Raw genomic sequence first — 12,369 nt, 5'->3', positions numbered from 1 at the left:
TATATATATATATATATATATATATATATATATATATATATATATATATATATATATATATATATATATATATATATATATATATATATATATATATATATATATATATACATACAGTGGTGTGAAAAACTATTTGCCCCTTCCTGATTTCTTATTCTTTTGCATGTTTGTCACACAAAATGTTTCTGATCATCAAACACATTTAACCATTAGTCAAATATAACACAAGTAAACACAAAATGCAGTTTGTAAATGGTGGTTTTTATTATTTAGGGAGAAAAAAAAATCCAAACCTACATGGCCCTGTGTGAAAAAGTAATTGCCCCCTGAACCTAATAACTGGTTGGGCCACCCTTAGCAGCAATAACTGCAATCAAGCGTTTGCGATAACTTGCAATGAGTCTTTTACAGCGCTCTGGAGGAATTTTGGCCCACTCATCTTTGCAAAATTGTTGTAATTCAGCTTTATTTGAGGGTTTTCTAGCATGAACCGCCTTTTTAAGGTCATGCCATAGCATCTCAATTGGATTCAGGTCAGGACTTTGACTAGGCCACTCCAAAGTCTTCATTTTGTTTTTCTTCAGCCATTCAGAGGTGGATTTGCTGGTGTGTTTTGGGTCATTGTCCTGTTGCAGCACCCAAGATCGCTTCAGCTTGAGTTGACGAACAGATGGCCGGACATTCTCCTTCAGGATTTTTTGGTAGACAGTAGAATTCATGGTTCCATCTATCACAGCAAGCCTTCCAGGTCCTGAAGCAGCAAAACAACCCCAGACCATCACACTACCACCACCATATTTTACTGTTGGTATGATGTTCTTTTTCTGAAATGCTGTGTTCCTTTTACGCCAGATGTAACGGGACATTTACCTTCCAAAAAGTTCAACTTTTGACTCATCAATCCACAAGGTATTTTCCCAAAAGTCTTGGCAATCATTGAGATGTTTCTTAGCAAAATTGAGACGAGCCCTAATGTTCTTTTTGCTTAACAGTGGTTTGCGTCTTGGAAATCTGCCATGTAGGCCGTTTTTGCCCAGTCTCTTTCTTATGGTGGAGTCGTGAACACTGACCTTAATTGAGGCAAGTGAGGCCTGCAGTTCTTTAGACGTTGTCCTGGGGTCTTTTGTGACCTCTCGGATGAGTCGTCTCTGCGCTCTTGGGGTAATTTTGGTCGGCCGGCCACTCCTGGGAAGGTTCACCACTGTTCCATGTTTTTGCCATTTGTGGATAATGGCTCTCACTGTGGTTCGCTGGAGTCCCAAAGCTTTAGAAATGGCTTTATAACCTTTACCAGACTGATAGATCTCAATTACTTCTGTTCTCATTTGTTCCTGAATTTCTTTGGATCTTGGCATGATGTCTAGCTTTTGAGGTGCTTTTGGTCTACTTCTCTGTGTCAGGCAGCTCCTATTTAAGTGATTTCTTGATTGAAACAGGTGTGGCAGTAATCAGGCCTGGGGGTGGCTACGGAAATTGAACTCAGGTGTGATACACCACAGTTAGGTTATTTTTTAACAAGGGGGCAATTACTTTTTCACACAGGGCCATGTAGGTTTGGATTTTTTTTCTCCCTAAATAATAAAAACCATCATTTAAAAACTGTATTTTGTGTTTACTTGTGTTATATTTGACTAATGGTTAAATGTGTTTGATGATCAGAAACTTTTTGTGTGACAAACATGCAAAAGAATAAGAAATCAGGAAGGGGGAAAATAGTTTTTCACACCACGTATACACATATACACACACACACACACACACACATTATAAATATATATATATATATATATATATATATATATATGTGTGTGTGTGTGTATATACACACATACATATGTATATATACACACACACATATATATACACGCACACACACACACACACACACACACACACACACACACACACATACACATATATAGTATATATACAAGGTAAGTCAAAATTATGTTAACATTTGAATGGTGGAAACAATTCATTCACAAAACATACTTCATATGTGCAAGATGAGTTACAGGAATGTCTCAACCTGTTTGCCATCATGTTCAACACACAAAAACCAACGAGCAACAGTACCATTTAAAGCCCAGACACACATATCACAAGGAATAGATAATACCACAGTCTGTATTCTGTCCTACAGGTCATTGATATCACGAACTTTCCTGCTATACACACGCTCCTTCACCATACCCCATAACCAGAAATCACAGGGTGTCAAATCAGGGGAGTGCGGCGGCCATGACCTATCCATCGATCTGGAAATGTGTGGTCGAGATAAAAATAACCCATTAGTGTTAACATAATTTTGACTCACCCTGTATATATATGATGGAAGCCCCCCTGGGTTTCTACAGCACCACAGATTCCCACAGAGCTCCATGGGAGGTGAGAGTTTGGTACAGCCCTGTTGGGTTCTGTTGGTGCTGTCAGGGGTGCTGCAGGGGTTGCAGAGCCCCACTTCATTGGGCTTCCCCTTCACCCATATTTCTAGACCACATTAATGAGCCACAGGAAGTGCTCCCAGGTGAGGGATAAAAGGAACTAGCTGAAGTTACTCCAGGAGCCAGAGACTGGAGGGAGAAGATAAAGCTTGCCAGAGGTAGAGTGGAAGCAGAGAAGGATAGAGAGAAAAAGACAAAGACAAGGACAAGAAGACAAAGTATTGTGTGCCATTTCATTTTTGTATTTTGTCCTGTCCTGTGACTGTGCTGTGGGAAACAATTTGGAAAGTGTTTGCCACTGAATAAAGCCTGTATTGTGCTTGTGGAACTTGTTTCTGTGTCGGGTTTGGGGAGCTGGTGTGTACCCTGCAGGTCACCCATACATACGTACATACATACACACACACACATATACATATACATACTGTATATGGCAATAGGTATCAAAGCCTTGTATGACTGCTAATTAAACTACTACAAAACACTACAGGATAAGTAAGAACAATATCAGGTACAAATTGGCAATGATTTTACTTAATAAACAAGCTCACAGAAACTAAAAACCTGATCAATCCATTTTTTGAGCTCTTCTTACTGTAATTCACTTTTACAGTCATAAGGAGTTGCAGGATATCCCAACAGCATCAGATGCAAAGAAAGCACCAAACCTGAACAGGGATGTGGGAGGACAACTGGATTATGTTGAGAAAAAACAATAAACTTGGGATTTGTACTCAGAACTCTAATGCTGTGAGGCAGCAACACTAAGCACTGTTTCATAATGCAGCTCACAATTAAAAAAAAAAATCAAGAAAACAAATAAATAAATGAATTTAAATCAGAACTTCTGTCTGATTAATTAATAAAAATACTTAAAAAGTCCTACTACGATGATTTTTTTAAATCCAGTGCGATCTCTTAGAGCCAAAACATTTTCCTGCTCTTCGGGTTTAATGTTGTGGTTTTAACTTTCATTCCAATTTCACTGCAAACTCGTCAGACACGTTTCCCATGAGCAAGCCAAAGAAACGCTACTACTGTAAATGAGGTAAATGGATCAAATTGCCCACCTTTTTCTTGGCCTGCTCTTCCATCTTCTCCAAGTCTGTCTGTAGCCGTCGCCGTTCCTGCTCCAGTTCTCGAACACGCTTCTGCAGCTTCAAGAACAAAGTCATATCCATTGCTGCTTTCTCCAGTCCAAGTTCCTGGGAGATAAAAATTGCAAAAGAGATTTTGATGAGGAGGAGTAAAGGAACACGGCAACATACATCCATGACAAAACTCTTAATATGAAACCTTTGCCTTGCAGAAGGGCTGTTTTTTTTAAAGAATGGCAGGAGATATGTTTCTTGTGGACATTATCAAACAGGAATATCCTCCAAGTGTGACACATCTCTTTCAGATCCAGCAGGTTTTTCAACACTTACTCTGCTGGACTATTTCTTTTAATAACAGAGTATACGATCTTCTCCTCCACCCTCTCTTTTGAAACACCCAGAGCTAATCTTGTTTAACTCAATGCGATCAAGCCTGAAATGAAGTTACCATGAGAGTGGCACAGAATAAATGCATCTCCAAATAGGCTTAACTCCACATTTTTAATGTGTATTTATTTTAAATCAATGTGATGGATTAGCATTCCGTCCAGGGTTTTGTTCCTGAATTGCACCCAATGTTGCCATGATGTAAACCCGTATTGCACTACAGTATTCAGTCAAAGATGGGTGGTTGGATGGATGGACTTTTTGGCCTCCATCATCAACTGTCATTCAGCATCAGCATACAAGGGCACAACATAACGGGTTATCGTAGTAAATCTTTTAATGCATTGATTATACTTGACATAAGGTGTAAGATGTCACTGAAGACAACATCTTTTATAACAAGGATGCCAGAGTGCTGATTTCTGCTGCCTCACTGCTCCAAACACATGCAAGTGATTTCCAATCAACCCATGCCCTAATCCATGTGACGTCAATTCTGTAGGCTCCAGCCACCTCTGAATCAAAATTATTCAGAAATAATTGGATATACATAGTAGCAAGGGGGTAACATGGCTGGAACTGCTGCCTCAGAAGTGTTTTCTTCTTGCTAGATCACTGCCCTTGTGGAGGTTGTATTTTCTAACCATATCCCTGAGTATTCCACTTTCCTCATGCAATTTACATTAAATGATAATCCTAAACTGACTCAATGCCCATGCATGCATCTGTGTGTTGAATATTCGTTTCTGGCTTGATTCGAACAAGTAGAAAATGAGTAGAGGAGAGGTGACAGTGAATAAATGGATGGATGTTTAACTTGTGCCTTCTAAAATATAGTCTCGCTGAAGCCAGATGCATAACATACGTATCTGCCTGGAGACAACCATGAGTGAATTGTGCTTAAAGCTGGGTGGCAACAATTAGACAGCTCACTGAGTGTCACATTTCTAAACCAATCCAACGCCACATGAAGGTTGAGCTCAGAGTAGGGACGGTGAATGTGAACACCATGACACCTTAAATAAAATCGAACATTACTGTCCAATTGGAAATGCAAACAAGATATGACAAAACAGCTGCAGTGTTTTAACACGCTGTATATCCACATCGCTTATCTTAACTCTGTTTGCTGTTGTTACGTCACATAGGGACACTAACGCACTACCTGCGCAGGAAATCCCAGGTGTGTGGCCGGCGCTGTTCATTTACAGCCGGAATGCGCTGCTATCAATGAGACCAGCTACCAGTTACTCCCCGTGTATTACTAATATACCGGACGAACTAAAATCTTTGAAACCCAGAAAGTGAGGAAAAAGAGGTGGACTACAAGTCCGTCTGAGACAGAGAAGTTTTAAAACACCTTTGCCAACCATCATCATGAGCAACGCACAGTCCTTGCGAAATAAACTGGACGAGTTGAGAGCATCTGCGTGATACCTCCACGAGTACCGTGAAAGCTGTCTGATGTGCTTTACGGAGACCTGGTTTAAGAATACAGACTCGGATACAGCAGTCGAAGTAGATGGATTTGTTTGTGTACGGCAAGACAGAAATCCAGCTTCTGGTAAGCAGATGGGTGGTGGGGTCTGCCTTTACATTAACAAAAGGTGATGCAGGAATATCACTGAAAAAGAGCGCATCTGCACGCCAAATATTGAACTACTCACTGTCGGACTTCGCCCATACTATCTACCACGGGAGTTTAATCAGTTATTTGTGACATTCGTTTACATTCCGCCGCATGCTGATGTGGGAGCTGCAGCTGAATCGATTCTTGAAGCTGCTCATAAACTACAAACCAAATTACCTGGTTCTTTCAAAATTGTGATGGGTGATTTTAATTTATGCAGTCTGGAGTCAATATTACCAAATTACCATCGATATGCGAATATTAACACTAGAGGGGACAAAACTCTGGACAAGTGCTATGGAAACGTCCCTGATGCCTACATATCGCATCACAGAGCAGCCCTGGGTGCGTCTGACCACGTCGTTGTTCATCTACTCCTGAAGTACAAACAGAAACTGAAACAAGAAAAACCAGCCATACGAACAACACAAAACTGGTGCAAGGACAGTGTAGAGGAACTGCAGGAATGCTTCTCCAGTACAAATTGGGATGTGCTGATATCCTCACAGTCACTGAATGAGGCCACTTACACTGTCAGCGAATATATGAAATTCTGCGAGTCTATGATCATTAAGGAAAAAACTGTCAAGTTGTACTCAAACAGTAAGCCATGGATCACTAAAGAGGTTAAAGCATTACTATTGGAAAAGCAACATGCACATCAAGAAAATAAGACAGAAGATAAGCGACTTTTACCGCAAAGGATTAACAGGTTAATTAAACAAAATAAAAAAATGTATGGGGAAAAAATCAAGAGGTGGTTTAATGATAACAATCCAAAACAGGTCTGGAAGGGACCTAAAAAGAATGCGAATTTTCCAGCCGACAAAGACCACAAGCTTTTAGCAGATGAACTGAATAACTTTTTTGCCAGATTTGAAACAAGTGATTTCAGCACCCAAAATACAGAAATAAAAGAGACGCTTTATAAAAACACCAGAAATTCTGCTGTGATGGGGTTCAGTTTAACTGAAGTAGAGAAAGGCTTGCGGCAGGCCAAAACAAACAGTGCAGTGGGACCAGAGGGCATATCAGGTCGGCTCTTAAAGTCTTGCTCTAAGCAGCTCTCTCCAGTTTTTCATTTGCTTTTTAACTGGTCTCTGACCTGTGGTATTGTACCTAATCTGTGGAAACAATCAATCATTACCCCTGTATCTAAGGTTTCTAGGCCAAGCTGTTTAAATGACTACAGACCAGCGGCACTTACATCTATTCCAATGAAATGCTTTGAACATTTGGTGAAAAACATTTTAATGAAAGAGACAGAGTCTTTTCAAGACAACAATCAATTTGCTTATTGTGCAAACAGAAGTGTGGAAGATGCTCTGCTTGTTATCTTACATCAAATCTATACCTTTCTTGATCAGCCTGGTTCATATGTCACAGCACTATTTTTGGATTTTTCTTCAGCATTCAATACTATACAGCCTCATATACTGAATGGGAAATTGAACAGTATGTATGTAAACCCATTTATTACACTATGGATTCAGAATGTTCTTTTAAACCGTTCACAGACAGTTAAAGTTAAGGACACTTTTTCAATAGTCATTCATTCAAACACAGCAAGTCCACAGGGGTATGTCTTATCACCATTACTGTTTACTCTGTACACAAGTGACCTGAGACAGAATAATGACCACTGCTCCATTATCAAGTATGGTGATGACACCATGATCATAGGACGCATAACTGGGGAGGATGAAAGCCTCTATCTAAATCAAATGGACTGTATGGTAAACTGGTGCAATAAAAACTTTCTCACTCTGAATGTAAAAAAGACCAAAGAAATGATATTTGATTTTAAGAGACAGAAATCTGTAAGTTCACCTATTCTAGTTCTTGGAGAGGAGGTAGAAATAGTGACTGAATATTAATACTTAGGAACTTACCTAGATAACAATCATAACTGGAATACAAATACAAAAAAAATATTTTCTAAATGCAACCAGCGCTTATTTCTCCTCCATAAACTCAAACTATTTAAAGTAGACAAGGACCTCATGTGGTCCTTCTATCGCAGTATGATCCAGTCTGTGATCACTTTCAGTTTCATTGCCTGGTTTAATAGTCTGACAAACCAAAACTCATAAAAGCTCCAAAGTATGCAGCTAAAGTTATTGGGGCTGATGTAGATGATTTGACTAGTGTGTGTCAGAGGGCAATGCTAAAGAAACTGGAAAACATCTCAACTGATGACAGACATCCATTACATGTAGAACTAAAGTTCAGTAAATCAGGAAGGAGAGTCGCTTTGAAAACCCACACAAATCGCTCCAGAAACTCCTTTCTTCCTAGTGCCATACGACTTTTCAATAAGAAATATGGGAGATAATGTTTAAGGTTTTGATATACTGTATATCCTGTAACCTTTTTTTTTTGGTGTAAATATGTATTATCTAACTGCCTTACCTTAACCTTTCTTGTTTCTATTTGTCTGTTTTATTTCATTGTCTGTTATTAGATGCAACTGAGAAGGCAAATTCATGTTTTCTTGTGTAAACAGGACTAAATAAAGAAACCTTAAACCTTAGTTATGGAATAGTTAAAATGACAGAAAGATATTGTAGCAGATATCTGGTGGTCTGCGTGTCTGTCTGTCTGTCTTCACTGTCATTACACAATGCAAATGAAATGAATTATTAAGCTTGTTACCTTGTGCTACTGAGCTCCAGAATGGGTAAAAGCAATTTTAGCTTTTTATTTTCTCTCAGTGTCGATTTGTAGTTTCTTTTGCTCTCTTCCTCAAAACCCTGATGGCGGTTTATAAAGCATGGACTGGAGAAACTGGGGGCAGGTCTTTTAGGAAGAAGCCCTGTGCGTGTAGCCTTTGCAGTGATGGATTTCACTGCTATACACTACACACTTTTTAACATGGTTAAAAATTATTATCGTTTGAGAATCATGTTTGACCCTGCAAGATAAGCCACAGCACGACTCACGAGACCTTACCTCAAAGACCATTATAAAAGGCAAAAAAACAGCATTGTCACGCATAACCAAAGAGTGGGATTAAAATATAGCATGTGGTGGACGGCTGGGGATCCTGCCCAGCAGGGACACCTGGAAGGACCGGGAGAGGGACAATACCTTCCCTGGACCACAAGAGGGCAGCCTCCCTGGTCCACATGGGGGCCACGGGATCAGAGCTTGGAAGCTCATCCCTCTTGGGGCCCTTGGCCACTGCCAGGGGGTGCCCGGACGATTATGGAGCCCTGGATGGCGGCACTTCCACCACACCAGGAAGTGCTGTCGCAAAATCATCAGGAAGCACCTGGAGGACATCCGGGTGAAGTATAAAAGAGGCCGCCTCACTCCATTTGGAGAGCCAAAGTCTGGAGGCAGAGGATGGAGCTTGCGACGGGAGGAGTGGAGGCGGCAGAAGAAAGAGAAAGAGAGGACTGAATTGACGTTGAATTGTGCACTGTACGGTGTGTGCATTATGTTCTGAAGAATTAAACTGTGTGTGTTTTGGGAAATCTGGTGTCTGTCTGTTTGTGTCCGGGTTCAAAGTCCACAAGCATTATAAATAGAAAATCAGTAATATGAACACCATGAGACCCTGAATTGCATTACACTAATTTGATAATGAGTGGAATGATGGATCAAAATAATCGAAAAGGGAATGGCATTTACTCTACTGTCGACAAAAAAATCATTATAGGTAGACCTGAATAAATTTCAGACTTGTGAAGACATAGGAGATTTGGAAAATATTCATATCCCTTCACTTTCTGCACACTTTATTGTGTTGTGGATTTCATTTTAAATGGAGAAATTTGCTGTTTTGTACATTAATATACACTCAATAACTCATAATGAGAAGACATGCATTTCTCACATATATAAATAAGTTGTGCTTTACAAATAAAAATTCTGTATTTTAAGTTGTTCCATTCCATTGGTTCTTAGGAGATGTATTTTATGAAAGACAGAGTTACCTACTGTTTAATGTACTCTGAAGAGAACAATATTCAGTTGTACTGATGTGTTTAAATATCCAAGTATTCTCAGCATTTTGCTCATAAAAATCACTCATATATTTGTTCATTTACTTGTCTTACTCCTACACAGGGTCAGAGGCACAGATCCAATAATGATTTTGATTGCAAACATTGAAATGACGCCATGTGTTTTTGCTACGTGCAGAAAGTTCATTACATCCCAAATAACATTGAAAAATGAAATGGGGAGGAAATTAACTCATTCACGCAATAAATATGAGAAATTTAGCATTTCTTCAGAAAACTGTGCTTTGTGAAGCAGGACCACATTGCATTGACATGACCCTAAAGAAAAAAGCTTTATGAACTATTCAGCTATGGCACAACAATGCAATTAGAGAACAGATGAATTGTGCTAATTTTGTTCCAAGCCTACTTGTACAAATATTAGAGGGGTGTTTTAATATTAATGAAGAAAATTAATTTTAAATCCTTTAAACTAACAAACACAACACTGCATGACAGCAATATATGAGTATTCGAATATCAGCAATTCTGTTAATTCAATAAGCTGGAAAAAATATGCAGAAATCATGCTGACAGCCTACATTTGAATAAACGTATCCATGTGGAAAGGTAACGCGAACCAGTTTGATTACAAAGTTCTGTTTTGCAAACGCAGTGAATAAAATGACCGCTTACCTCTACTTGCTGCATGCTGTCATCTGTGTCTCCAATCTCTGAGGTTGAAATGGATGGGTAATTGGAATCGGACTCCAGACTGCTCTGATTAGATGGATTTCTCCGATGTCCTGGGTGAAACTAAAACACAAAAAACAGCACTTTATATTGCAAGTTTTTATTCAAACTGCTGAAAAATAAAAATATTTGAAGTTGACTCTGAAAAGAATATCAGAACCTGCTTATTGGTAATGGTTACCCATGAATGACTTCCAAAGCTACAACACTGGTGGAATCAAGGCAGGAATGGAGAACTCTGTATGAATTCTTCTGTTTCCGTAGCAATATGTTTCATGGAATAACCTTCATTTTGAAAAACAGCAATAGACTAGCATATGTCTTGAGGCAGTTGTTTTATTTTGGCAATTTTTGAACTCAGAATAGGAATGCTAGTACCTTACAGGCCAAAGAAAGATGATTGTTTTACCAAACAGAACTAAAGTATCTATCTATCTATCTATCTATCTATCTATCTATCTATCTATCTATCTATCTATCTATCTATCTATCTATCTATCTATCTATCTATCTATCTATCTATCTATCTATCTATCTATCTATCTATCTATCTATCTATCTATCTATCTATCTATCTAACATGTTTCGGATGTGCTAGCATACTTCCAAGGGTTTCTCTAATAACCAACTGGAATTTAAATTGGATTAATTATTTAACAAGCTAAGAGAGGTTACCATTATGACTCTGTAGATGGAGATTTGTAGTCATGTTTTAATAATAAATTATAAATTACTCATCTCAAGCAGCAATAGCCATTTGCAACACTAAAAAAGTCTTGGCTATACTTTTAAATCAATTTAATGGTAACTTAAAAAACTATTAATTTCTCTCTTGAAAATATCTGGGTGATTCCAAATCTGTTAATACTAGTGTATATATGCGTGTGTGTATAATTTTATCTAATTGTTAGAAACAATAAGCACCATTCTATGAAATTGTCAGGGTTATTGTAGTTATGGTTAGGAATTACTCAGGCTCTAACTAAAACTGAAGTAGTAGACCATTAAAAACAACATGGTCTTCTGGTCTCTTTTGTTGTGCAATATGAAAGCATTATCTTGCAGCAAGGCCAGATATACATTCAGCAAATGTCTTGGAGAGACAAAATCAACACTTTGTGACTGCAAATGTTTTGCTTGAAGGCTACAGCGGACTGCTTTTTGTTGCAAGTTTTGCTCAGGTGAGCTATGACGATCTGTAATCAAACTTGGAAATTCTACTCACAGACGTATCCATAAAGAGCAGTGCTGTGAGACCCTGTAAGAAAATATCTCCGGCTTCAGTTCATGACCCTGTGTATTTTCTGTTTCTGTTTTATTTTAGTGTATAATTCACATTATAATCTTAGGTTAGAAAGATAAGTCAAACACCAAGGGAACAATATAGGTAAACAATTCTTTGAAGTGAAGACCCACTTCTCCCCCTCATTCATTGGTGAAAAGTCACATTTTCAATTCAAACGCACAATCCCATGTGAAGGGGCGTCCTGTTTGTGGACTATTTAAAGTTTCTGGAGGTATTTATTTAACACTGTTTTAGCAATAAATTAGAACATTAGAACACTCTAGACGAGAACAGGCCATTCAGCCCAACAAGTCCTATCACTTATTTCATCCAAAAAAACATCAAGTCGAGCCCCTAAAGTCTCACTATCTACCACACTACCTGGTAGCTTATTCCAAGTGTCTATCGTTCTTTGTGTAAAGAAAAACTTCCTAATGTTTGCGCAAAACTTACCCTTAACAAGTTTCCAACTGTGTCCCCATGTTCTTGGTGAACTCATTTTAAAATAACAGTCTTGATCCACTGCACTAATTCCCTTCATAATTTTAAACACTTTAATTATGTCTCCTCTTAATCTTCTTTTGCTTAAACTGTATAGGCTCAGCTCTTTCAATCTTTCCTCATAACTCAACCCCTGTAGCTCTGGAATCAGCCTAGTTGCTCTTCTCTGAACACTTTTCTAGTGCTGCTATGTCCTTTTTGTAGCCTGGAGACCAAAACTGCACACAGTACTCCAGATGAGGCCTCACCAGTACATTATTAAGGTTGAGCAGAACCTCCTGTGACTTGTACTCCACACATCATGCTATATAACGTAACATTC

General features: G+C 38.7%; 1 protein-coding gene across 2 annotated transcripts in view; it reads right to left on the bottom strand.

Moving 5' to 3' along the window:
- The window catches only part of myo5b (myosin VB), a 502,861-nt gene that overhangs the window by 63,569 nt on the left and 426,923 nt on the right, over positions 1–12,369 (bottom strand). For both annotated transcript variants that reach the window (XM_051928010.1, XM_051928011.1), the window contains exons 25-26: positions 10,205–10,324; positions 3,515–3,649 (exon numbers count right to left, since the gene is read on the bottom strand). In XM_051928010.1, the coding sequence (XP_051783970.1) occupies positions 3,515–3,649; positions 10,205–10,324 (255 nt within the window). The remainder of the gene's footprint in view (positions 1–3,514; positions 3,650–10,204; positions 10,325–12,369) is intronic.

This window comes from Erpetoichthys calabaricus, chromosome 5 (assembly GCF_900747795.2).
Source record: "Erpetoichthys calabaricus chromosome 5, fErpCal1.3, whole genome shotgun sequence".
Taxonomy (NCBI): Eukaryota; Metazoa; Chordata; class Cladistia; order Polypteriformes; family Polypteridae; genus Erpetoichthys; species Erpetoichthys calabaricus.
The sequence above is the reverse complement of the archived record's forward strand: the minus strand, read 5'-3'. Positions and strand labels throughout refer to the sequence as shown.